The 27,996-nt window shown below is 41.5% G+C and overlaps 2 protein-coding genes across 3 annotated transcripts; both read left to right on the forward strand.

Annotated features, from left to right (window-relative positions):
• The first annotated feature begins 705 nt into the window (after positions 1-705).
• On the forward strand, positions 706-9,601 carry LOC309355075 (serine protease 27-like). Its single transcript, XM_081885537.1, has 6 exons — positions 706-769; positions 4,962-4,988; positions 5,082-5,244; positions 5,764-6,035; positions 6,698-6,870; positions 9,088-9,601. Exons 1-6 carry the CDS (start codon positions 721-723, stop codon positions 9,325-9,327), a joined length of 924 nt encoding a protein of 307 aa, XP_081741663.1. The 5' UTR covers positions 706-720; the 3' UTR covers positions 9,328-9,601.
• Positions 9,602-11,501: 1,900 nt separating this feature from the next.
• Positions 11,502-27,772, forward strand: LOC309355042 (vomeronasal type-2 receptor 26-like). Of its 2 annotated transcripts, none has more exons than XM_081885424.1 (8): positions 11,502-13,175; positions 14,576-14,803; positions 15,594-15,720; positions 17,088-17,158; positions 21,890-22,738; positions 24,196-24,423; positions 25,653-25,779; positions 26,834-27,772. In XM_081885424.1, exons 1-8 carry the CDS (start codon positions 12,339-12,341, stop codon positions 27,733-27,735), a joined length of 3,369 nt encoding a protein of 1,122 aa, XP_081741550.1. In that variant the 5' UTR covers positions 11,502-12,338; the 3' UTR covers positions 27,736-27,772. The 2 variants fall into 2 exon arrangements, with proteins under 2 accessions (XP_081741550.1, XP_081741551.1); XM_081885425.1 differs by having other exon boundaries at positions 11,502-12,433; positions 14,710-14,803.
• The last annotated feature ends 224 nt before the right edge of the window (positions 27,773-27,996 follow it).

The following is a 27,996-nucleotide window of genomic DNA, read 5'->3' on the forward strand; positions in this document are numbered from 1 at the left end:
CCCTATCACATGAACCAGTGCCTATCCGCAACCTTACAAGTTGTGACAGATTGCTACGCGGCAGGCGAAACCCAAATGGCAACAGCCAATCAGCCAAGTGGGGAAAATTCCTGCCGTGGTCCTGTCCCAATGACAGACGACACATGACGGCATAGCAAGGTCAATCACAAAATGCCCTAAAATTAGGGAGAGGTGGGTGGGTGTTCCGATGCGTGAGCCTAAAGAGGAAGCTATGGGACATGTGCATAGGTCTATCTAAGTCCCTCGATCCGTTTAGACAGCACCCATTGGCCAAATTAAACCCAGCAATGAGGGACCTACCAATCAGGTGTTGTGGCTATCCAATAGACCCTCAGGCAGCAAAATAGCTTGGGTCACTTACATACTTATGCCCAAACATCCATACTTTCTCCCCCTGCCCTAAATAAGACAGCTAATCCCTGCTCTCTCTCCTGCCCTGTGCTGCGGGTCCTGTGCTGCCCTGTGCTGCGGGATTCAGAAGTCCTACCTGTTGGTGAGGTTTATGTCAAAGAAATAATCCCCAGTCAATAGCAACAGACAACTTCCTAGGGCTGTTGTGATGAGTCAGCATTATATTACAAAGTCCACTGAGGAGGCTAGGTTACAGTTCTAGCTATATTCTTCTATATTTCCTCTACGTGCTGAGCATTGCCTCTGTTGAGAGTCACTCAGGCAAGTCAGGAGGTCCTTAAGCGGAAGATGTGTTGTCTTAGGATACAGGAGCTCATCGTCTTCTCCATTCTGATTGGTATGAGAATATTTCTGTCTCAGCACACCTGTTTTCAGAATGTGAATCTGGGGGATGTGCAGGGATCCACAGAGCCATCTCTTCTTCTCTGCTTTCACTTTCCAGGCCCTCCCAAGGCAGATCTGAATTATTATTATTATTATTGGGGGGGGGGAGAGACTATGTTGAAGGTTTAGGTTGAGAAATTCCACTACATTTGGTGATCTTACTGAATTATGTCGAAAGACCAGTGGGGTTAATAATAATAAATTCTGGGCAGCTTTCAACAGAACATTAAAAACAGAATAAAACTTCAAACATTAAAAACTTCCCTAAACAGGGCTGCCTTCAGATGTCTTCTAAAAGTTGGATAATTGTTTATTACCTTGACATCTGACAGGAGGGTGTTCCACAGGGCAGGCGCCACTACCGAGAAGGCACTCTGCCTGGTTCCCTGCAACCTCACTTTTCACAGTGAGGGAACAGTCAGAAGGCCCTCAGAGTTGGACCTCAGTGTCCAGGCTGAACGATGGGGATGGAGATGCTCATTCAGGTATACTGGGCTGAGGCCAAATTATAAAGAACTAGCATCTTATATGCTGGCAGAAGCAAATACTCTTTGCAAGGACAGGGAGGCTCTCAGTTATATATCATCAATTAAGAAATGGCTTGATTTGCCTTAGTGGCCATATTCAACACATTTTCTTTAGCATAACTTTAGGATAAAATGGGATAACTTTACCAAATTCAGCAATAAAAATGGGTTACTATCAAACACATGCTATGTGTGTATGATATATTAATAGTAATAAGGAAAAAAGCTGGGCTAACTGCCCTAATTTTTATTACACAGAGAGATAAGTTATCATAATTGTGTTATCAAACAGGTTAGATAATGTAGAATTACCTTCATATTCTCATCCACATGCTTTGACTGAACATTTTGTTAAATCATATATAAATTGTATTTCATACATACAATTCTGTTCTCTTAATAAAGAAAGTAAATGAGAAGTTTCACGGAATGGCAGAGACATGGAAGGTGTGTGTAATGTGATCTGATGGTTTGCCTATTTCATTTGCTGCTGTGCTAGGGACTTTCCCATTTCACTTGATGTACTGTTAATTTCCTTGTTGAAAACAAAAAATGCTATTCCTCCAAAGAGGTCAGAATGACATGTATGATTTTCCCCATCCTGTGAGATAAGTTAGGCTGAAAGATGACACCAACCAGGGGTGCCAACTTGAAAAAAATATTGAGGGGCACAGACTCTGACAGAGAGGAGCCAGATACTGCAGCAGTTTCACAGCAACTGCCCGGTCCTTCTATAGCAAGCACTCCTCCTTCCCTGACAGTGAGGCCACAAAGAGCCTTGCAGATTGCTGAGCAATGGGCCAGAAAAGCCAAGGGGGAAGGGGTCCCTTCTTCTCACCTTAGTTTACATCTGCTTGTGAGGAGTATGGAGGAAGAGGGCTAGAGAGCAAAGGCGGGCCATTGTGTCTTGAGTCCAGTTCTGGGCACCACAGTTCAAGAAGGACACTGACAAACTGGAACGTGTCCAGAGGAGGGCAACCAAAACGGTCAAAGGCCTGGAAACGATGTCTTATGAGGAACGGCTAAGGGAGCTGGGCATGTTTAGCCTGGAGAAGAGGAGGTTAAGGGGTGATATGATAGCCATGTTCAAATATATAAAAGGATGTCTCATAGAGGAGGGAGAAAGGTTGTTTTCTGCTGCTCCAGAGAAGCGGACACGGAGCAATGGTTCCAAACTACAAGAAAGAAGATTCCACCTAAACATTAGGAAGAACTTCCTGACAGTAAGAGCTGTTCGACAGTGGAATTTGCTGCCAAGGAGTGTGGTGGAGTCTCCTTCTTTGGAGGTCTTTAAGCAGAGGCTTGACAACCATGTGTTAGGAGTGCTCTGATGGTGTTTCCTGCTTGGCAGGGGGTTGGACTCGATGGCCCTTGTGGTCTCTTCCAACTCTATGATTCTATGATTCTATGAGTCTTCATTCTTCATTTTTCAAATTCAAAACTAATATTATCCATCCTTCTTCTCAGTCTTATCAGCTGTTGTTTCTGTGGCTCACATCTTGTAGCAAAGTTTTCATGTAGTTAACCCGCAAGAGGCATTTTTTAAATCATCTTATTCTCTGTCCAATTATTTGGTATTCAGTCCTCTTATCTCTCCTTTGTTTGTCAAGTTCTCATTAAAGGCACCGGGCTTTATTCCAAAGGAAAGTTTATAAATAGCAAGCCAACAAATTCTCTCTGATGTCTCTTAATGAGCTGGTGTATGTATATGTCTGTATATATTGCTGTATTGTGGGGCGTGCTTCCCAGCTGTATCCCCCAAATACAAAAGGAACCCCCCCCCAGCTCCTCCGGGCCCTAGAAGAACTGGCAGGGATCTAGCGCTCTCCGTCCTTCTGTCCACAATCATGTATAAAAATAATCCATACAAGCAGATACAGTGGTACCTCTGGTTTCGTATGCTTCAGGTTACATACGCTTCAGGTTACAGACTCCATTAACCCAGAAATATTACCTCAGGTTAAGGACTTTGCTGCAGGATGAGAACAGAAATCGTGCAGTGGCGGCGCAGTGGCAGTAGGAGGCCCCATTAGTTAAAGTGGTGCTTCAGGTTAAGAACAGTTTCAGGTTAAGAACAGACCTCCAGAACAAATTAAGTTCTTAACCCGAGGTACCACTGTATATTTTAGAACAAAATACACCCCAAGTCCAAAGGAGCTCTTTTCCATAAGAATTCCTTTCTTTTGTAGCTGTGCAATAATAATCACCATTTTGTTTCCATCTTCAGCCCGAGTTGCCATATCTGATCTTGTTTTGCCAACTTCTCAGAGTTTTCCATTGAGAGCTGTGGATCATGCATTCAATTATAATTTTCGTCTCTTGTGTTTCGTTTAAGTAATTAAATTCTTTCTGGCTGAGCTTCACTAAATCATGATGTAACATAGCAAATACGAAAAGATAGTGGTTGCTCACCTCCTTAATCCATGTTTCAAGATGAGAGTCCGTTTAAAGTCAGAAATTCAACATCCAGCGAATGTATAATTTCGCATGTTCCCCCCCCCCTTTTCCTCCTCCATCTGGAACATGCCTCTCCCCCCTCAATCTTATAATTATGAAAAAAAAGGTGTCTGTTGCGTGTATGAGTGGCTCTGGAGAGTGCCAGCCATGCTGTTCTCTTAGACCCAGCGTCCCTGTCGCTTGCACCTTGATGCAAGCTAACAGATCCCGGATGATCTGCGGGTCTGTGAGACACTTCTCCCCCACCCTGGGAAGTCTGCTGGGGCTAATTACACCCATCTCAACCCTGAATTACTAGCACAGCTAGGGTCTGCTCATGTGGGAGACAGCCATTTCCCACAGCAAGAGACCAGAAGTTTGAGTCTTCATTCTGAACTGGAGATGGACCCGCCTGCCTGACAGCCCTGACACTTACACATCATCAGAAAGAGGAAATGTGTTGTCAAAAAGAGGATAACTGAGGATATAGATTTGCCCAAATGTTGTGTATGCTAATTTATGTAAATTAATGCAAATCATCATCATCAAGTTTTATTGCGGCAAAAGCCAGTGACATTAATGCAAATGTATAAATAATTACTGCAAGAAGAAATACAATACATCAAACCATAGTGGGGGCAGTTGTGACTAGGTGGCCTGTGTCTGCTGCCCAGGTGCTACGCCTTGCTGGCCTATTCCAAGGTCCCTGCTCTCCCTTCTCATTATTCTTTATCTTTAAACTTGACTATGATCAGATAATGTCCTTCATATAGAGGATACTTTCTGACAGCCAAGAGGATAGCTCAGTCCGTAGAACATGAGACTCTTAATCTCAGGTCAGGATCATGGGTTTGAGCCCCATGTTGGGCAAAATATTCCTAGATTGAGGGGTTGCACCAAATTATCCTTGTGGTCCCTCCAAACTCTACAACTCTATAATTCAAATAGAGAGCCATTCTTTGTAAAGTGGGACACATAGCCTTCTCTATGTAAAGGAGGACCTGAGACCATAGAGGGATGCGGTAACTCAGACTAGACAATACTGAGCTGAATGTTCCAGTAATCCTATTCAATATAAAACAGCTCCTTTGCATACAGCCACTCTCTCATTACAACCATTTGTCGCCAAAAATGATGGAAAGTTGTGGCTTCTAATAATTTTTTCCTCCCTTGTCTTTGCAGGTATTAGAGAAGCTGAGCCATCACCAGGTGAGGAACAACTTCTTTGATGGGGTTTGTCTTTTTTTTGGGGGGGGATCTCCTTTCCAATATGCTCACCAGCCCATCTTGCTCTCTCCACAGCCTGTGGCCAACTGGTCCCCTCTGCCCGCATTGTAGGTGGTGAGGAGGCTGAGGTGGGTGCATGGCCATGGCAGGCCAGCTTGCAGTTATTCGACTCACACCAATGTGGGGGAACCCTCATCGCTTCACGCTGGATACTCACAGCTGCACATTGCTTTAGCAGGTGATAAGAGAGCCCCCAGACATCTCTATCTTCTTAGGAAACCTGGAGACCTTGTTCCCATCTTTTTTATTTTTTTACCTGTAAAATGATACTCCCCTTTCAGACAATCCAGGCATTCTGGTAGCCATCTTCTCTCATTTCCTCACCAAGGTGGTTGTCATTTGCTATATATCAGGGTTGGGAAACCTCAGGTCTGAGGACATTCAGCTCTTTATCAGACCCCTCAGGAGTCTCCCAGGCCATGCCCTCTCCCCTTCATTAAGCCCCCCTTGCTAATCCTGCTTTGACTCATCCTCATTCTGGTTGGAATGTGCCATTGAAGGTGTCTTCCCCTTTTCCTTTCTCACAGGACTCTGGAAGTATTTTTACTCATCTGCTCTCATTTCTTCTCCCCTTCTTCTTTCACACTTTTGTACCCTATTGCCACCCCAAATTGACAGTTTCCTTGAAACCAGAGCTCTGAATACACTACTGCACTTTCTCCTCTTGTGTTTTATTAGCCAGCATCTTTGTCTATAGTATTACAGATCCCTCCTTGTTTGTCGTCATATTGGGAGCCCACAATCTCTCACACCCTGGACCTGAAGCTGTGTCAGTTCGTGTGAAGCAAATCATCATCCACTCTGACTTCTTGGGATACAGGGATGGCAATGATATTGCGCTTATGGAACTGGAAGGCCCCGTCAACTTCACCCACCGCATCCAGCCTGCTTGCATCCCAGGACCTTCCATCTCCTTCCTTCCCAGGTTGGGGTGTTGGGTCGCAGGCTGGGGAAACATCCAATCGGGAGGTGAGGAAGTCAGGGCTGGCTACACATTTGATGGGGCCCTGGGAGGGCCCCTCTGCTGTGCCTCTCTCTCCCGTGTTGCTGGAAAGTCTTTGCCTGGAAATAACTGGTGAGCAGCAAAAGTACCACCACCACTTTTATTTTGGGATATTAAAATGGCAGCTAGACCCAGTCACCTGATGCTGCTCAAAGCACTGGACCAGGAAAAACCTTTCCAAAGGAAACCCAGGACACAAATCAGCAATGGGCTCTTCGAGGGTGCTAGGATCCAAGCTACTCAAGGCTGCCACCTGCCGGCATCAGATTTGTTAGCAGTACACCAGAGTTCCTATTTACCTAGGATAGTTCCTGCTTTCTTTTACCTGTCCCTGGCAAATCACTATGCTTGATGTTTGCCTCTGGGGGGGTGGCCATTTGTGTGGGTGGGTGCTTTTAATAAAGAAAGAAATCTTAGGGAGAATGTGTATTCCATCCTCTCTGTTAGTAAAATGGTGGTTAAAATGGAAACACTCATGGTCACTTTGTCAACTCATTAGAGTTTAGAAACCAGAAAGGCCCGTTTCAAAAAGTGCAAAGCAGGTTTCAGCAATGAGTCTTTGCTCAAAATACACCTTGGACAAAATTGCATTATCTCCCACCTCTCTCTCTTTCTCTCTCTCTCCCAGTCCCATTACCTGAGCCAGAGCTCCTACAGGAAGTGCTGCTTCCGCTGATGGATACAGCTACCTGTGAGGCCCTTTACAGTGACTATAAAGATGAAAAAACTCCAAGTACTAGTGTAATTAAGGATGACATGATGTGTGCAGGATACGTGGAAGGGAAAAGGGATGCCTGCCAGGTACAGTATATTCATTTATGACATTTTTATCCTACCTTTCCTCCAATTAGCTCAACCTTCTGCCCTCCTGAAACACATTTCATCCTTACAACAGCTTAGACTGAGAGAGGCACTTGCCCACCTTTCATGGCTGAAGAGAAATTTAATTGGATGCTTACTTCTTCCTGGGTGGGTGCCTGTTGCAGCCTCTCACGCTCAGTCACCGTTGGGGGCATTTCCCACTGAGTTCCCACTGGCTGCTGCATCTCAAATTGGCCAATCAACGGCCTCTTTTGGGGGTGTACCTTGCAGGCTGAGAGAGCATTGGCTGCACACATGCCCTCACAACCAGTGAGGCATAAAAGCCGGGAGTGGTGGCCCTGTCTAAGCACTTCCTGAAGCTAGTGTGACACTAGTGCAATGACTATCAGTGGCACAGTTAGGTAATTTTGAAACTGGACTTAATTGTCTTGTGCCTCTCTTCTTTAGATGGCAATGATATTGCTTCACTTCCTCTGATATTACTTTCTCTGAATACCAGTTACTGGGAAACATAGATGGGGCATATGGTTGGCCTCTGTGAGAACAGAGTGCTGGACTAGATGGGTGTTCAGCCTGATCCAGCCATGTTCTTAGGAAGATCCTGTTGGATCACACCAAAGATGAACCTAGTCTAGCAATCTTGTTCTCACCATGGCTAGCCTGAGTACAACAGCACTCTCACCACTTTTGATGAGCAGCAAGTGGTATTCAGGGACATATCACCTCCTCTGGAGGTAGGATGTAGTCATCGTGTCTAGCAGCTTTTGATAGTTATTCTCTGAAAACTTGTCTAAAATCAATGTCTGTGCCCATCAGAATGGGTGCTATATATTTCATCAGATAATTGCAAATGGGTGATTGGCAACAGGTTTTAATTTAAATGGTAAACATCAATCCAGATTAAATGGGAATGAAAATAGAGACTGGAATTTTCATAACAACATCATGTGGATGCTGAGAAAAATTTGCATACATGAGGCACACCAATACAGCACCCTCGTTGAAGCACCCTACATCTTGCAGAGAACTCCATAATGTGTGCATTGTTTAAAAAAACAAACAAAACAAAAAAACAATAACACCCTTCTGGCCCTCCAGTTGTTGATGGACTACAATTTATGTCATCCTTGACCCATAGCAATGATGGCGGGGGCTGATGGGAGCTGGCATCCATCATCATGTGGAAGGCCACTAGTTCTTAATTACTGTATTAGTCCTTCCTGGGCTGGCCTTCCTTGCCAGACTTCTGCTAGAGATATCCACATAGCTTTTGGGTCCTGGAGGCAAATACCTGAGACACTATTGGAGCAAGGATCTTCATATTCTCTTGTCCCTTCTTTGTTATCCTAATGCACCAGAACAGTTTAGCATGGAAGAGTAAAAAGTATGCCCATAATGGTTGACCTAACCAATGGTTGACCTCACCACTGATGAGTTGACACATCTATAGTTTGCAGCTTTCAGTCCTATTTTGTATAGTAATCAAGCTACTGAAAGAAGAGCTGGGCTAGTAGTGCTCTTAAAGTAAAAGGGAAATAAATTACATCAGAAACAGCCAGCATGGTGCCCTCTATATATTATTGTACCACCACCATTGTCCAACAACATCTGGAAGGCATTACAGTGTTTATCACCCATGTATTACACTATAAACTTTGTAGCTGGGCACAGCTGGCCATGTCTAACAGCACCTTCTCAAAATCATTTTTTTTAATGACCAGCAACATAGAAACAAAATAGGAAACACATAAAAAATCCAAATGGATGTAATAGAGTAGAATGGGGTGGGGGGAATAAGGTAGGGAAAAAAATAGCATAGAGTAAAATAAGCAACTTAAAAACTTAGAATCCTGTCACAAACTCCAAAGAGGAAAATTACAAAAAGTCTAGAATCAGTTCCTGATAGGTTTTGCTTGATTATCCTGGCAGATTTGATAAGAAAGGTTCAATAGACACTGTGCACCATTCACAATAAAAGGAGCCATACAGGAGGACATGAGTCACTAATCTGATCTCTCTGGAGTCATGGGAGCACTTCTGCTTGTGGGAAGGGGTGCTTGTGTTTTTTTCATCTCCAAGGTTTCTGCAGAGAGGACATTTAGCACTTCCTGCATAAGATGCAAGTGGTGGCAGTGGTGGGATTGGGGTTATGTATTCCTGGTGGATAACCATTTATTCCTTTATTTTTCTTTACAGGGGGACTCAGGAGGACCACTGATTTGCCCGTGGGGTGGGGCTTGGCTTGTGGCTGGTGTGGTGAGCTGGGGGGATATTTGTGGTGCCCCTAAGCGTCCTGGTGTCTATACCCGGGTCAGTGCCCACAGCAGTTGGATCTTGAGACATGCCCCAGAAGTGAGTGCCAATTTCATCAATGGTGCCTCAAGCAGGGGTTGCGCCCAGTTTCTGGTACTAATAGTGCTACACTGCCTTCATTAACTACCAACAGTACAGTATGCAGGGTGCATGTCAGGATTGCTATGGCTTCTTTGCTGTGTCCAATATCTGGCAAAGGTGACTGGGAAAGCATTTTTGGATATATGAAATACCTGGAGTTCTGGGAAACATCATAAAACAATGGTACCTCATCTGTGTTACAGGAGAGAGCTATCCTATAGACTTTCTGTCAGCTTTACATTGTATTAAAACTAACCTTAATTTATTTTAATGACTTGCCACCAAGCAAGTGGCAGGTGTCTCTAACTTTGGTCCATGTGACTGTTACAGTTCTTCCTGTAGTCAAGTTCAATTTAAATAGTTCCCACATCCAAGCTTGATGAGAAGTCTTGCTTGTAAATGCAAAGGCTTTCTGTAAACTGTCAATCATCTGAGTGGCTGTGTCACAATTGTTGGTGTGAGCCAGTTAGGAGTGTGAAAGACTATCCATAATAAAAGACACTGCTATATCATTTAGATGTCCCCATAGGCTTATTGATGTTGCAACATCTGTAGGCTTCTCATGTTTGATCCAAGAAATGACCCCTCTTATTCTCAGAGTGACTTCCAATCTTCTCATCCATTGGGTAAAGTTACTCGCTGTGAGTCTAAGCCATGGGTAGGCAAACTAAGGCCTGGGGGCCAGATCCGGCCCAATCGCCTTCTAAATCCGGCCCGTGGATGGTTGGGGAATCAGCATGTTTTTACATGAGTAGAATGTGCCCTTTTATTTAAAATGCATCTCTGGGGCATAGGAGTTTGTTTGTGGGGCATAGGAATTCTTTCATTTATTTATTTTTCAAAATATAGCCCCCCCCTCCAAAGTCTGAGGGACAGTGAACTGGCCCCCTGCTGAAAAAGTTTGCTGACCCCTGATCTAAGCAGTCTGGGACTATGAGCAACAGTGGGATTTTGGAAATATATTGTAAACACACACAAATACCAAAAAGAATTGAAATAATGGCAGACGAAAATGCCAAATATTGAAAGATTGTTCTCAAACCTGGAAAGAAATAAAGGTCTAAAAAATAAAAAGTGGCTCAACTGAAAGCTTACTTTGTGTTGTCTAACTCCACATATGTTGCCAGAACCAACATGGTACAAGACATAGATTCAAGACACTATTTTCATGGAATTTTTAGTCAGGACACCTTCAGACGAGAGAGCACTTCAATGCACAAATAGATGATTAGTGATTTCAGCTGCAGGGTGTGAATCAGATTAAATTAAATGAGACTCAATGGTCATTTGGAGCAGATGTTCAGGCATGTTTAGCACCTGTGATTATTGTCTCTAAGACAAATTCTCATCTCATTTAAGTGGAAGGGGAAATGTCTGCTCAGATGTAACAAGGGATTTTATTCAGCATTTCCACAGGTAATCCCTGACTTTCAACTGGTTATTACCTTCCCCTTTAATTATCACGAGGACTGCAATTAATGCTGCTGCTTTAAAAAAAAACCCATGTGAAATTGCAGTTGCCAAAAGTAGCGGGGAAAGGAGTGATATAAATATATCACTTAGCATTTGGTGCTGGGGCTAGGAAAAGAATAGACAAGACACTTTCAGTTTGATCTCTGATGCTTTGGCTTTTATTTTAAATTCAAACCTTCAAAGATGGCAATAGTTGTATCAAAATGGTACTGAAAATGGTGAATATTGTTTTCTTGATTCTGTTACTGCTTCCTCATATGGCATGCAAGGCACATATTGTCAGATGCATGGTACAAGATCCACACCCTCCGCTTCATGAATATCATCAGTCAGGTGACCTCTTTATTGGTGGAATTGCTTCTCACAGCTTCATTGTCTCCAACTTCATCCCCTTCAAAACTGTACCCCCACAGGCATCCTATGAGGAGCTTATGTAAGGCAATTTGTTTCTCTCTCTCTCTTGTATTGTGTCCTGGAAACTGTCATTGGTGCATCTGATTGGGTCTTCTTTTTTCAAAAAGCAAAGCAGTTAAAAGAGTGTCAAAATTAAATTACTTCATAACTGGAATTTAAGCTCCTCCCACATCTCCTTCTGCTTCTCCCCAGTTTTCTTCATGATTACGTTGCCCCATCTCATGTCTTTGTCTATGTCTCATATCTGCTATCCTTGCTGTCTTCTCCTTCTTCTCCTCCTCCTCCTCCTCCTCCTCCTCCTCCTCCTCCTCCTCCTCCTCCTCCTCCTCCTTCTTCTATGTTGTTTTGAAGGTGCAGGGAATGTGTGTTTGCTATTGTATTATAAGTGAACATGTGAAATAACTCCTGATATTTCCAGTGGTTCTCATTCTAGTGTGTTGCCTAAGAATTATCAGCATATCTTGGCTTTGGCATTTGCAGTCAAGGAGATCAATGAAAACCTTCAGATGTTACTCAATGTCACCTTGGGCTTCTACATATATGACAGTTATTTCACTATAAAATGGACCTACCATGCAACTTTGCTACTTATAGAAACATTGGAGAAGTTTGTTCCCAATTATAAATGTAATATTGCATACACCCTGATTGCGGTCATAGGGGGATTGGACCCCCTAACCTCCCTTCATGTGGCAACTGTTGTGGATACTTATAAGATCCCACAGGTAGGATGTATGTGTGTTGGTCTCTGTGTGTGCTGAATATAGAATTTTAACTGTTTTGAAAGAGATGGGGTAGGAAGAAGAAAGAGGCACAGATGCATGCTGAGATGGGCATTCTTTTTGAGTGAGCATCAAATCTTTCCTAAGAAATACAGCCACGTGGGTTATTCATAAATCAGAAACAAGACAAAGTAAACCCTTCCTCAGAAGTACTTGTTCTCTCACTGTTCTTGTAATAATAATAAAAATACCAACACATTGTTGGAACAAGCTAATACCTGGTGACAATGCATATGAAAATGTGACAAGAATAAACCATGTTCTAATGATTACTGATATGATATTTGTGAATTACTTTCAACACTTGGAAGCGCGAAATGAATGCTATTATCTTCTTTTCCCCTCCACATCTATCCTTAGCTTATTTATGGCCCTCCTCCAGTGATGAATGATAAAACACCAGGGCTTTCCTTCTACCAGATGGCCCCCAAGGAAGATTGGCAGTATGCAGGGATTCTCTCTTTGCTCCTGCATTTCAGGTGGACATGGATTGGGATCCTTACCTCTAATGATGAATATGGAGATAGATTTCTACAAACTGTGGTTCCAGAGTTTACTCAAAGTGGTATCTGCTTTGCCTTCATAGAAAAAAGTCACACACATATGATTTTCACTGAAATTAATGACATGTTCAATCAGGGAGCAAAGCTACATGATAACATTATTGACAGCAAAGCCAATGTAGTAGTGGTTTATGGAGAATCTCATACTATTATGTTTTTGAGATGGTTTCCATATCTATCAGGGCAAGAGCACATGAGAAATAAACAGAAAGGCATAGTGTGGATAGTAACAGCCCAGATGGAGCTGACTTCCATTGCTTATCAAAGGACGTGGGATACAGACATCCTTCATGGTGTTCTGTCTTTCACAATTCATTCCAATAACCCACCAGGATTTCACAAATTTATTGACAGTAGAAAACCTCTTGAAACCAAAGGAGATGGTTTTATCAGACACTTCCGGCAACATGCATTCAGCTGTGTATTTCCAAATTCAGCGATGAGCAATGTGGATGGGGATATTTGTACAGGGGAAGAGAAGCTGAGTGATCTTCCTGGGCCATTTTTTGAAATGAGCATGACTGGCCATAGCTACAGCATCTACAATAGCGTGTATGCCGTGGCACATGCGTTAAATGCAATGTCCTCATCTAGACACAAATATCGAACAATGCCTGTTGATGGAGGACTGAAGTTTCCAAATCTAAAGTTGTGGCAGGTAATGGATTTGGGGGGGGGGACAGCAAAAGGTTACATTGCTTGCTCCATTTTTAATATTTCTTCCTTTCCACGTGAGCTAGAAATACACATGACTTTTAAAAAGACCAAAGCTCAGAACATTTACTTTTAATAATAAATTGATAAATAATAATTATTTTAAGAGTTCCAGTTCCACATCTCCAAAAACTAATTCCAGTTCACCTTAGACCCTTTACAAAATGAACTAGTTCTGTTTACATTCAGTTCACCATTCAATTCAGATTCATTGAAATGATCCTTGAATTCAGAATGATACAAGCTGCTGTGATTAAGTATATAATATTCTTTAACACACTAAGAAAACTTCAAAACATGCACAGTGGAATGTGAGCAGTTTAATTTATTTCCCCATGTGATTATTATCTTTAAACTTAAAGACTCAAATTGTCTAAAGACTGAAAAACATATGCAAGAAAATGAGCTTCAAGATGAAATAGAAATACTTCAGAATTCTACCCAGAATGAACTTAATTCAAATGTAATTTTATGAACTGGTTCATTCCAAGCACTGAAAAAGAAAAACATATCATTCCTTTTATTCCCATTTCTCTTTCATTTTTTTCTGGATTCCTACACAGAATAGGCAATGCAATACTGAGAGGATCTATTCTCTATAACAGTGTTTCCCAACCTTGTGCCTCCAGCTGTTTTTGGACTACAATTCCCATCATCCCTTGCCACTGGTCTTGCTAGTCAGGGATGATGGGAGTTGTAGTTCAAAAACAGCTGGAGGCACAAGGTTGGGAAACACTGCTCTATAAGGTACTACTTAACTGAAACTTATAAACTTTCAAATATGAAAAAAGTATTGTCTTATTATCCATGGCAGGGGGAAGGAACTGGATCTGGCTATTGTCAACTCGGTAGTTCAGCCAATACAGCAGACTTGACCTCCCCATCTGTCAAGTGATAGGTGGTTACTTTAAGTCCTGCTTATGGCTAGAGCTAGCTCTGCTAATGAATTAAGTGTGAGGAGCTCAGTAGCACAGCAGATCCTTCCAAAGTGGTTATCACCAACCATCAACTGCTTGGTGATGTCAGCAAACCTCCCTTGCCAATGACCAGTCAGGAGTGCCACATTAGGGCCCCACATCTGACATCACATATGACCTCAGGTGTTGGGGCAGGTGGATGTGATTTCTGGAAACGGCCTTATGGGTCAAACTGGGATCATGCAGGATCTAATAGGTATTAGGCTGGAAGTTCCCCAACTATGGTCTATGACATTGTTGGTCTGGGGGGGGGGGAAATGAAAACAGTTTTGATAAAGAGACAATGGACTTATACTCTGAAAGATCCAGAACACTGTTGTCTAATCACAGCCCTACCTAAACTTTTGTGTTGGCTTTTTCAATCTAGCTCCATCACTATCTCAGAGGTGTTTCCTTTAACAACAGCTCTGGTGATAAGGTTTCTTTAGACCAGAATGGGGAGTTAATCACTGGATATGATATTATAAACTGGATTTTTTCTTCAAACCAATCCTTTCATAGAGTGAAAGTTGGGAAGATTGATCCACAAGTTTCACCAGACCAAGCATTCACCATCAACGAGAATATCATAGAATGGCACCATTGGTTTAAACAGGTAGGGTCTTCAGATTATGTGACATTGTGCTGTTCTGGGCAACATCAGACCCCTCCCCCCATCTCCTTCCCAAGTCAGCATGTCTGATACCTATTCATTTGTACCCAAATTTATTAGGCTTCAGGCAAGCATTCTGTTTTTCATACTAGGTTGAAGTCTTAAAATGTGGGAAAATACTGTTGAGCATCTACAGCTGGGATGGGCAACCTTTTTGAAGATATGTTTCCATGTTTTCACATCACAGCACTGTGGTAATATTTGAAAGACCAAAACTAGGTAGAGGGTGACTACCACACACACCTCATTATAATGAATAATTGGGTGGAAATCCCCTAGACAATACTAACACACTTCTACAATTTCCAGCATTAGCATAGTGGCATAAATTAAATACATGCAACATAATTTCTTCCATGTCTTCATCCCATAGCACCATGATAGCATTTGAAAGTCCATGGTAGCATACAAAATATTGCAAATGGGTGGATGATCTTTCAGACATAGTTATAAGCCTCCTTTCCCAGTCTAGTGACAATAGGATGGATGCACATAGGTCATTGAATGCACCATCATGCTCCTATGATATTCAACATTAACATGGTGGTGTTTGATTAAGGTATTCAACAATGGTTCAAATTTCATTTTCAGTTACAGGATATACTGTATGTACATAGGTGGGTATATATATATATATATATATAGAGAGAGAGAGAGAGAGAGATTTACATCTATGAGGATCTAAATTGATTTTTCTCAAGATTAACATTCTGCTCTTTCATTTCTGGATCAGGTTAAGCCTCTTTCTGTATGTAGTGAGAGTTGCCATCCCGGTTCTAGCAAGAAAATGAAAGAGGGGGAGCCATTTTGCTGCTATGATTGCACCCCATGTCCAGAAGGGAAGTTTTCAGAGCAGGAGGGTAAGAAATATGCTGTGTAAAGTTATCGTGTAATTTGGCCAGAATGAAGAGGACTCATCAAAGTGCAGCATCACAAAGCAAAAACAAAGGAGAATGAGGAGGATGCAGCAGACTAATTTATTTCTCCAAATTGCATAAACATAAATCCCAACATATTTCAAACACCAGACCTTCATTAGGGTAGCGTAAAAAAATGTATATTTAAATATTGCAATGAATGTTGTGAAAACTGTTTTCTCGCAAACCTTGTTTGACATGTATTGGACTTGCTTTGCAGTGCTATCAGTTATTCTCTCACACCTGTTATATGCTCACGTGTTTCTTTAAGTCAAAATAACTGTCAAAAGTAGTATCTAAATGGAATATTCATTCACCAGCCTGTCTATGATCATTAGGTAATAAAGGATCACATATGTGTTCAGGGGAGGGGGAATGTTGTGCAGATATGAGTGAAATTGGTCATCCTGTCTGCAAGTCCAGTCCCCACTGAATAATACATAGAATACATAGGAAAGTGAAAACAAATAAATGCATAGAAACAAGCTGGTTGCTTGAGACTGGAGATTTTGGCATTAGATAAATAGAGCTGGTCAAATGAAATGGGCAAACTTTAGAGATCCAGCCATTCACAATGGCTTTCACCAGTAGTTCCCTCTGCCAACCAATAAAGGTAGGCACGAGGTGTTCAATACTACAAAATAAGGGATTGTGTTGAGCCGTGTTTGGGCATTAACCTGAAACTGGGCTGAAACTATGGTTGGGGGTATGGGAGTGCATGGGCGTTCACACCCTCAACCTCTAGATGTGTGGACTCCGCTTCAGATCTTTAAGTATTTGGCATGAATGGCTGAAGGGGGTTTCTAAGTACATTCAGTTGAATCCCCTTAGAAGCATTCATGCAAACACTTGAACACAGTTTTGTTGTGCTGCCTATCCTGTTACTTAACAGCTCATGAAAATTATTCTTAGCATGTTGTTGGATAGCCATGGACTTCTGTGCTGGGACAGTCGCTTGTGAGAGATTATTCCTTATGTGACTCCTTTCCTCCATCAATGTTACATAATGTGAGTGGAAGTGCCATATCAATTGCATACCACTTATTCCACTTCAAAACAAAAGGAGAAAAGCCTCAGGAATGAACAAAGGAAATGATAAATACGTAAATAAATATGTTGTTCGAAAGAACATAATACCTTCATGAGGTTGCTAGGTAATGAATGGTAACCTACTCCACACATTTCAAAGGGTTGACCTTAAAAGGATTCCCTAATAAGAATTTTTTTTTAAAAAAAAAACCTTATAAGATAAAGAGTTACAACATGTTTGGCTTGTATTTGAAATTGTGGTTACCTAATTTGTTTTTCAGACATGAACGACTGTTCTACATGTACGGACAAAACCTATCCAAGCAACAGTCAGGATTTCTGTATTCCTAAGGTCATTGCATTTTTGTCTTACACAGAACCTTTGGGGATCAGTTTTACCTTTTTGGTCCTTTCTTTTTCTTTGATCACAGCTGTGGTGCTAGGAATGTTTATGAAGCACAATGACACTCCCATTGTCAAGGCCAACAATCGCAATCTCACCTACACTCTCCTTTGCTCCCTCCTGCTCTGCTTTCTCTGTGCATTACTATTCATTGGCCAGCCTGGGGAGATGACATGTCTCCTTCGACAAACTGCTTTTGGTGTCATCTTTTCAGAGGCTGTTTCTTGTGTGCTGGCCAAAACCATCACAGTGCTTCTGGCTTTTATGGCCACTAAACCTGGATCTAGGATGAGGAAGTGGGTGGGGAAAAGACTTGCCTCCTTCTTTGTTCTTTTCTGCACCCTTCTTCAAGCAGGCATTTGTGCTGTGTGGATAGTAACCTCCCCCCCATTTCCAGATGTTGACATGTGGTCAGTAATGGAGGAAATTGTCCTGGAATGTAATGAGGGTTCAGTGACTATGTTTTATTGTGTTTTGGGCTATATGGGCTTCCTGGCAATTATCAGTTTCATTGTGGCTTTCCTTGCCAGGAAGTTACCTGACAGTTTCAATGAAGCCAAATTCATCACTTTCAGCATGTTGGTCTTTTGCAGTGTTTGGCTATCCTTTGTTCCAGCCTACCTGAGCTCCAAGGGTAAATACCTAGTTGCTGTGGAGATCTTTTCTATCTTGGCCTCCAGTGCTGGACTGTTGAGTTGCATCTTTGCCCCAAAATGCTACATTATTGTGTTGAGGCCTGAGCTGAACAACAGGGAACAGCTAATAAGAAAGAAAGCATGAAGATATATTTAACCCTATTCAGGCATTAGAACAAGTGGCGTAGCTCCCCCCCCCCCCCTATTTTCATGGTCCTCGTTTCATGTGGGGTAAGTGTATGAATTAGAGAGCCTCCTATATCCATTGAGGTTCCTAATACAATGGTACCTTGGGTTAAGAACTTAATTCATTCTGGAGGTCCGTTATTAACCCGAAACTGTTCTTAACCTGAGGTACCACTTTAGCCAATGGGGCCTCTCGCTGCTGCCGCGCCGCTGCCGCGCGATTTCTGTTCTCATCCTGAAGCAAAGTTCTTAACCCGATGTACTATTTCTGGGTTAGCAGAGTCTATAACCTGAAGCATCTGGAACCCGAGGTACCACTGTATGTTTATATGATATGTTGTTGCTTGTCAGTTTCACTGCCTCCAGATTTCCCTTTAGAGTTGTAGTTTAAGGGAGTCCAAATGGAGAGGTCCAGAGCACTGTCTGTTCCATCTGTACAGTATCAGTTTCAATTATTGAAACCTGAGTACAAGATGTTTGCAGTTGTACATACATAAAACATTCAGAATAATTCCTAAAAATCATTAATAGTTCTCCTCACCATAACCATAAAAGAGTACACCACTAAACAGGACCCTGTGTCATGTGGTTGTCTGTACAGTCATACCTTGGATCCTGAAAGCCTTGGTACTCAGACATTTTGGCTCCTGAACACTGCAAACCCAGAAGTGAGTGTTCCGGTTTGCAAACGTTCTTTAGAACCTGAATGCCCAGCGGGGCTTCAGCAGCTTCCTGCGGTCAATCAGAAGCCACACTTTGTTTTCCGAACATTTTGGAAGTCGAACGGAATTCCGAAATGGATTCCATTCGACTTCCAAGATACGACTTATAGTTCTTTGTCCTAGGGTTTCTCAAAGTTCACAGTTCCAGTAGATTAAATTGCAGGTTCCTTCTTCCTGGAGCTGTTCAAATTCTCTTTGGCTTTCCCTCACATTCTTGCCCCGAATAAATCTCCCTAGCTGCCTGCAGAGCATCATGAAGAAACAATGTTGGAAAAATTGTGATCATATTTTCTTTCTTACTAACACTGTGGGGTACCTCTCCAATTTTCTCCCCTTTGCTACCCCAGGGCAAATCTACTTCATCTTCTGCCCCACACCACAAATCAAAATCCTGCCACCAGGCTTTGTCTGGAGGCACCTAATTTAGAAACCCCTGGCACGGCTCACTCAGATTGGTGGCTAGAAATCGCTCGATGCTTACTCCAATCATCTCTGAAGAGCTTCAATGGGCTAAACAAAGGCATATGACTTTCCCAGGGACTTTTGACATCCAAACACATGGGTGATCTGGGCTGCTTTCCGTAGCATTGGGAAGCACCCCCCCACCCCACAAAGCCATCTGGAAGTACCCAAAGGGCAACATCACTGGCACTTTTTACTTCACCAAAATCAGCAAGAGACTCCTGCTCTCCTGGCGCATGCAGGCACATCTCTTGAAGGTTTGCCTATGTGTTTCCCCCCACTGAGGGAAAACTGCAGCATCAACTTGAACTGCTCAAAAAGTGTTGCCGGCACTCTCATCCAATAAAACTGAATGTTGGAAAATCCATGCCAGTCAAAAGGAAGTACATTTTTGGGGCCCTGAAGTTTGAACTGTTATGGAGTCTCCTTTGTTCAGATGCCTCAAACTTCTTCTTTTTCCAACTCCATTTGTGCAAAACAATTTTAAGTTGATGATTACCTTCTCCTGTAATTTTGAAAAGGACTGTAATTAATTCAACTACTTGGCAATGCTTCTTCCCGAGGAGTTTCAGTGGACAGAAGCAAAGGTAATAGCACAGTGTATGAAGGATAATATAAATATTCAATTTAATAGTTAGTTGTAGGAGCAGGAACTTTGGGGTGGAAAGCAAGGAACCACCTGTTTGAGTCTAAACACAATCTCTGCTTAGAGAGGAAATTTGTACTAAGGATGGTGACATTAGTAGTCTCGATATTGGTACTACTTCCTCACATGGCATGCAAGCCTCACATTAACTGCATGGTAAGAGCTCCACACAATCCAATTCACGAGTATCATCAGTTGGGAGGCAACATAATTGGTGGCATCACTTCTCAGACCTTCATAATTTCCAACTCGCTAACCTTCACTGAAGCACCTCCACCCGTGTTGTTTGAAGAGCTCGCGTAAGACCTTGATGTTACTATTGTTGGTTGTTACAGTTTCTGTTTCCATTAAGGATGTGAATTACAGTCTTTCTCCAAGTTTGTCAAACAATTTTCATGTGAACTTAAATACTAATTTAATTATATTCAGAATGGAGACAGATCAAGTTCATCTGATTTTGACAGTACTAGTGATGGCTTCCTTCACTTAAATATTTTAGAAACTACTATCAATGAAGCCAAAGATATTAATGGTCTGTGATAAGCTATCTTAATTTGTATTTCTTACCACTTGCTCTGATTGATGTCATTTTTTAATAGAATTTCAAAATGTCTTTGTAAGAGAGCTGGGGTGTTTATATATTTGTATATAATAAGGAAGGAGATGTCAAGGGAGATGCAACAGTTTTACAAAACATGGAAGTTTCACAAATACAGAATACAACTCTAATTCTAGTGCAGTTATCACCACACTCTGAACATGTTCTTAAAATATGGATTTCACCTTCAACTGTTGGAGGTACTTCGCCAAGAACTTATAAAGTGTTCTGTATTCTGACGCATTCTTAAGAAAAGATCCAGTAATGTCATAGAATAAGATATCTATCAAGAATGGGAGTAGGTGTTCACATGCATCGAATACAGCCTTCTGAAAATGTCAAATCGTATGGTTCATGATAACACATGGAACTTTATATTGGTAACTTATCAATAAACTATATCAAGTGCATTGTTGTAAAGGAGAATACAGTTGTCTAATATTTGTGCAGCCAACTTAGGGCTAAGAATTGCCTAAAGAAAGTTTGTACATAAATACTGTAAGGAAGCATAGGGAGTACAACATAGTCCACATTTTACAATGTGTGGGATAACCTAATATGCTGTCCTTTTATTTTAGGGTAGTGCCTAAGAATTACCAGCACATCCTGGCTTTGGCATTTGCTGTAAAGGAGATAAATGAAAACTCTCAGATTTTACCCAATACTTCCTTGGGCTTCCACATTTACGACAGTTACTTCAATGCAAAGAATACCTATCATGCCACAATGCAGCTTATGTCTTCAAAAGAAAAAATAGTTCCCAACTACATATGTGATGTCCAAAATAAATTAATAGCAATTGTTGGGGGGCTGGACCCTCTAATTTCTCATTATATTGCAACGGTATTGGATATCTACAAGATTCCACAGGTAGATTGTGTAGATGTCTCTATATTTATGTGGAATGTGGGAGTTCATCCATTTAAATGCTTTTTTTCACCACACAGGCAAGATTGTGGGTTTGGAAACTGAAGTGGGTGAAGGCATGTAGGAAATATTTCCTTGTTTAGGAATGTCAAATGGAAGCTGAGATACAGTTCATTATAAATGAGAGTGTTGGAAATATAACAGCACCTACAGAAGAAAGTAAATTGTCAAGTGATGGTGGGTAGGTGGAAGAAAGGAAAACCAGCAATAATTACAGCCACAGCATATGACAGGCAGACCAATCCCATGACTTGTTGTAAGTAAGATGGCAGCCAGATGTAGACTTTCTGAGAAAAGACAGAGGTTGATAAAGCATTACCCCATTTGCCATACTGAACCAGCCTCCATTAAAACAATTCCTGTGCTTGTAATAAAAATTTATATACCAACAGTTTGAAGAAAGGGGTTCTGTGGGCCAAAGTTGGGCTTCTAGTTAGTTAGTTAGTTAGTTAGTTAGTTAGTTAGTTAGTTAGTTAGTTATTCATTCTTATTTCCCTTTTTTAGCTTATATATGGCCCTGCTCCAGTGATGAATGATAAAACCACAGGCTTTTCCTTCTACCAAATGTCTCCTAAAGATGCTCTTCAGCATGCAGGCATTCTGACTTTGCTTCTCCATTTCAATTGGACATGGATTGGGATCCTTACATCCAATGATGAATATGGAGAAAGATTTGTGCAGACGGTGTTTCCAGTATTCTCCAGAAAGGGTATTTGTTTTGCCTTCATAGAAAGAAGCAACAAATTTACCATTGTCACAGAAATGTATGATAAGCTACATGAGGGAGCCAAAATAAATGATAGAATCACTGACAGCAAAGCCAATGTAGTGGTTGCTAATGGAGAATCCTATCTCATTGTGTATTTGAGGTGGCTACCATATGCCTCAGAAAGAGAATGTACAGTAAATAAAGTGTGGATATTAACAGCTCAGATAGAGCTCACTTCAATGGTGTTTCAAAGAACCTGGGATACAGACATAGTCCATGGTGTTCTGTCCTTCTCTGTTCACTCCAGTGATCTGCCAGGATTCAAGACATTTATTGAAAGCAAAAGCCCTTCATTCACAACAGGAGATGGCTTTATCAGGGATTTCTGGCAGCAGGCCTTTGGTTGTGTATTCCAAAGTATAGATGGGGATAAGGTGGATGGAGACATTTGCACAGGAAAAGAGAAGTTGGAAAGCCTTCCTGGGACATTTTTTGAAATGAGCTTGACTGGCCACAGCTACAGCATCTACAATGCTGTTTATGCTGTGGCACATGCTTTACACTCCCTGTCTTCATCTCAACTGAATCATCCATCAGTGGTTGAAGGAAGGTGGAGGAACCTTCAGAATCAGCAGGTGTTGCAGGTAATGGAATGGAATTCCTCCTGTTGGATGGCAACATATCTCTCAGAATATATAACAATATGCTCCAATCAGATCCTTCTTGTGGGCTTCCCATTGACATCTGGTTGGGCTTTGTAAGAACCATACACTGCACTTGATAGGCTATGGACTGATCTAGTAGGTATCTATTCTGTTTGGTAAAAGGTCTCCACAAACTCTTCCCATCCTCTCATTGACATGTTCTTTCTCATGTTACTGTGAGCAGGCTCTGAGACTATAGAATTGTAGAGTTTGAAGGGACTACTAGGGTAATCTAGTCCAATCCTGTAATCTACTATAAGAACTGTATGCTGGACCAGGGAGGATTTTTGACTTATCTAGCAGGTCTTTTTTTTATTCTGTCTAATAAAAGGTCTCCCCAAACTAGGGTTGCCATATTTCAAAAGCTGAAAATCTGGACACAAAAATTGTTCTGCTTTTTTTTGGCAAAGTTATTGATCATTGGCAAAGTTGTTGAACATTTTAGCCACTTTCAGAATATTCCACCTGATTTCACTTCTGAACCTAAGGCAGACCTACCCCAAACTCTGTTCATTCTCTCCTTTCCATCTTCTTTCTCTATTTTAGTGTTAATATGTTCTGAGATTATAGAATTGTAGAGTTGGAAGGGGCCACTAGGGTAATCTATTTGCCCAACGTGGGGCTAGAACTCCCAGCCCTGAGACTAGGAGTCTCATACTCAACCGACTGAGCTGCTTCCCTCTTTTTCCACTGGTGAACTTAAAATATACACATTATAGTTTTGCTGCTATACATTTACTAATTCATGCTACCTCTGATTCATGCTGCCTCTTGGCTCTCAGAAACTGCCACAACTACACTGTGAGTCTGTTAAGAAGTGTGTGTATTTGCTGGTAAGAGGCTTTCAGATTCAGTAATGTTGTGTTTAGAAGAGACAGGTTTCATTTAGAAGAAGATGTTGTCCAGTAGAAGTAAGATAGAACCTTTGAAACTCCGCAACTACAGCCAGAATCCAGTTTACTAAGGGCAGCCCTACAATGTTTTTTGACCAGTAATGTTGAATAAGTTTAGGAAGTGCTAAATTAATTGTATATGGTGAAAAAGGCGATGGATTTAGAAAATGCATTTGATACCTAATTTAAAGTGCACTCTTTAACCTTTAAAACACTAAATGACTTTTAATCAAGAGTGACTGGCCCAAAGTGCAAAGTGAGGCAACTGCCTTAGGTGGCAGGATCCATTCGGGCAGCAGAGCCTGATGTTGGTATTTCTTTCCCCTTTGCTCCTAATGCATATCTTCTCTCACCCATTCTTTCCTGGAGCCATTTCGGGGTCCTGCGATTCAGAATGGGATGTAAATGGGTTGCTTCCACCTGGGGAAGATGTTTGTATGATTTGCTGTAAAAGATTCCACAGAAATGCAGCCTATCCTAAGCTCATTTTCTTTTTCAACTCAGCTCCATCACTTTCTGAAAATTGTCTCCTTTAACAACAGTGCTGGAGACAAGATCTCCTTTGACCAGAATGGGGAGTTAGTGACTGGATTTGATATTATTAACTGGATTATTTCCTCAAACCAATCCTTTCATAGAGTGAAAGTTGGGAGAATGGATCCCCAGGGTTCTCCGGACCAAGTGTTCACCATCAACAAGGATGCCATCACATGGCACAATTGGTTTAATCAGGTAGGAATCAGTTGGGAACTGCTTGGGAAACTATTAAGTTTCATCGAATGAACAATGTTCAGCCCATGACAAATACCGAGTTTTGATTAGAAATGATAAAACTTATGTAGAAATTAAGACTCAAAAAACTTCTGCACTGTTTGCTTTGCTGTTGAGTATATTAAATGTGGTGAAAAAAATAAACATATGTTTGTGCTAGTTGGATTACACACACAATGCCACAACAGGCAACAAGATGTCTATGAGAAGACTGAAAGCAGGACTTGAGAGCAGAAGTCCATTTGCAATTTGTAGTGATTGGAATAATAATAATAATAATAATAATAATAATAATAATAATAATAATAATTTATTTATACCCCAGCCATTCTGGGCGGCTCCCAACAGAATATTGAAAACATGATAAAAGATCGAGCATTAAAAACTTCCCTAAACAGAGCTGCTTTCAGATTTTTTCTAAAAGCCATATAGTTTTTTAGTTCCTTGACATCAGATGATAGGGCATTCCACAAGGTGGGCACCACTACTGAGAAGGCCCTCTGTCTGGTTCAGACAATTCTTGCTTCCAACAGTTGTGGTAAAAATTAGCTAGTGGCCCTTGGTAGACTTATTCTCCATGAATTTGTCTAATCCTCTTTTCTAAGCTAAAAATCCCCAAATATTGCAATCTTTCCCCATCGGTTTTCTTTCCTTTCAATTTGTTTCTAAATGTTTAATTTTTTTATTTTAATAGTGTATTAAGATAAAGGGCTTGTTAAGGATGATGATGACAATGATGTAGTTGCTCCAGCACTTTGATGACTTTGCTTATTCTTCTCTGAACCCTTTTCAGTTCATCAATATTCTTTTTGAGGTGCAGTATCTAGAACTCTTCTGAACATTCCAGCTGTGGTCTCACATTAAATTTGTGACTGAGCATGAAAGAGACATTCACATCAATGTGTGTACCTCACTGAAGATATTGATCAAGTGTGCAACAGCTGTGAAAAAGCCAAATTCTAAATTAGGGAACATTAGGAAGGGGGGTGGAAAATTCTGTCTTGTTGACAGAATTAAAACCTATGGTGTGACCACCTTGCACAGCCCTGGATATTTCACATCTCAGAAGAATGCTAGATAAAGTTATGGATGAGTGGTCCCAGTTTGGTTTCAGTTATACATGAAGATCATCTTAAGAACTTGAGACTTATTTTCAAGATAATCATTCTACTCTTTCACTTACAAATTAGGTCCAGCCTCTTTCTGTATGTTCTGAAAGTTGCTATCCCGGTTCCAGCAAGAAAGTGAAGGAGGGAAAACCGTTTTGCTGCTATGATTGCATCCCATGTCCAGAAGGAAAGTTTTCAGACCAAAGGGGTAAGAAATAGAGTGAACAAAGCTGGGGAAAGTTTGGTCATGATCAAGACTTGGTTCAAATGATATACATGCTAACTTCAATGTGTTTCAAACACTGCTTGTTCATCTGGGGTTTATATTAAAAGGTGTAAAAATTCATATGAGTTGCATCCAGTTGGTGTTCATCTGCACACATACATTCAATTCTTGTGGTGTCCAAAAACAAGTAAAGTCCCATGTTGATGGAATATATCCACTGGGTTTAGATCACTCCAAATCTTTACAACAGGAGTCGGCTAGTGTTGAACCAAGACATGTTGCAATGCAAGGAAGCAAGGTCTCACTGGGGAACCAGGATGTAGATTCCAACCAGGCAGTTACTGAACCCACGCTTGGGTTCAATCCTCTCCTCAGGCACCTTATGGGGGCATCCTATACTATGTTGATCCTGCCCAATGCCATTTCCGCCCTCATACAAACAATATTATTCTGCCTAACGAGGGAAATCCATGATTTCCCTGAGGCAAAGGGGAAGAAAAAACCCAACCATGTGCCAATCGGGTTGAGAGAAAAGAAATCCTTTCCAGCCCTCTCAAAGCAAAATGGCTGTGACCTCCAAGGGAAGAAGCCTTATGTAGGCTTTCCCCTCCTATCTGCAGCAAGGGCTCATGGGCCAGATTTTTCCCAGCAGCCCACCACCCAGAGACGATACTGAACAAAACCTTGCCCAGTATTTTGCTGCAATCTGTGGGCCACAGCGCTGCTCGGTAAAGGTACCCCATGCTTAATAGGCATGGGATGTCTCTAATGTCTCTAATCTTAGCTCACTACCTTGCAGATTCAACTAATGGTGCAGATGTGCATTCAAAGAGCTCTAAAATACATGAGATCATAACATTTCCAGGAAGGTGAATGGGAATTCACATAACCAACTCCTCACCTTCCATAGTTTGAGAAGACTGATACCAAAGTAATACCCTAAAATGAATGGATTATTTCAGATGTAGAAGAGAAAACATGCTTGTGAGATGTCTGGAATCAATTTGAAATGAAGCCCATGCCTTTTCTTTTTCAGACATGAATGCCTGTTCTACGTGCACTGCAAAAACCTATCCAAGTAAAACCAGGGATTTCTGTATTCCCAAGTTCATTTCCTTTTTATCGTATAAAGAACCACTGGGCATCAGTTTAGCCTTTTTTGCTCTTTTCTTTTGTCTGATAACAGTCTTGGTGCTAGGAATATTTCTGAAGCACCACAACACTCCCATTGTCAAGGCCAACAACCGGAACCTTGCCTATACTCTCCTTATCTCAATCCTGCTCTGCTTCCTTTCTGCATTGCTATTCATTGGACATCCTAAGCAGGTGTTGTGTCTCCTCCGACAAACCACTTTTGGCATGATCTTCTCTGTGGCTGTTTCTTGTGTGTTGGCAAAAACCACTACTGTGGTTCTTGCTTTTATGGCCACCAAACCAGGTTCCAGGATGAGGAAGTGGGTGGGGAGAAGACTTGCCAGTGCCATTGTTCTTTCCTGCTCCCTTATTCAAGCAGGCATTTGTACCGTATGGTTGGTCACCTCTCCCCCATTCCCAGATGTCGACATGCACTCAGTTGCTGAAGAAATTATATTCGAATGCAATGAGGGGTCCATGACTATGTTTTACTGTGTTTTGGGTTATATCAGTTTCCTGGCCATAATCAGCTTTGTTGTGGCGTTCTTTGCCAGGAAATTGCCCAATAGTTTCAATGAAGCCAAATTCATTACTTTCAGCATGTTGGTATTTTGCAGTGTTTGGCTCTCCTTTATTCCATCCTACCTGAGTTCAAAGGGGAAATATATGGTAGCTGTGGAAATCTTTTCTATCTTAGCCTCCAGTGCTGGGCTCCTAGGTTGCATCTTTCTCCCCAAATGTTATATCATTGTGCTGAGGCCTGAGCTGAACAACAGGGAACAACTAATAAGAAGGAAGGTCTGAATAATCTCAATGTCTTTGTGTTTTGCTATTATCTGCAACCCAGGGAATCTTGTGTATGAAATATCATTCAGAGTATTACTGTATTGCTAGAGAAAGGCTCCTCTGAGTTATCATATGCCTTTATGTTTCATACGTCCCTGGTGGGGAGGATGGGTTCAATAATGGGATTTAAAACACAACCCCCCATTCCTCCGAAAAAATCCCCCATAATCTATCCTATTCATAGATTCAAGCAAAAGTACATTTTGGCATTGAGGGACA

The sequence above is a fragment of the Podarcis melisellensis genome, assembly GCF_964234715.1.
Source record: "Podarcis melisellensis genome assembly, chromosome: 13".
NCBI lineage: Eukaryota > Metazoa > Chordata > Lepidosauria > Squamata > Lacertidae > Podarcis > Podarcis melisellensis.

What these genes read in the sequence shown, in the direction of transcription:
- LOC309355075 (XM_081885537.1), top strand. Translation starts at nt 721, where the DNA reads ATGTGTTGTCTTAGGATACAGGAGCTCATCGTCTTCTCCATTCTGATT. An exon ending in CGTCTTCTCCATTCTGATTG is followed by an intron (nt 770 to 4,961) that starts GTATGAGAATAT and finishes TTGTCTTTGCAG; the next exon opens with GTATTAGAGAAGCTGAGCCA. An exon ending in GCTGCACATTGCTTTAGCAG is followed by an intron (nt 5,245 to 5,763) that starts GTGATAAGAGAG and finishes CTTTGTCTATAG; the next exon opens with TATTACAGATCCCTCCTTGT.
- LOC309355042 (XM_081885424.1), top strand. Translation starts at nt 12,339, where the DNA reads ATGAATGATAAAACACCAGGGCTTTCCTTCTACCAGATGGCCCCCAAG. An exon ending in CAAATCTAAAGTTGTGGCAG is followed by an intron (nt 13,176 to 14,575) that starts GTAATGGATTTG and finishes TTTTCAATCTAG; the next exon opens with CTCCATCACTATCTCAGAGG. An exon ending in AGAATCAGCAGGTGTTGCAG is followed by an intron (nt 22,739 to 24,195) that starts GTAATGGAATGG and finishes TTTTCAACTCAG; the next exon opens with CTCCATCACTTTCTGAAAAT.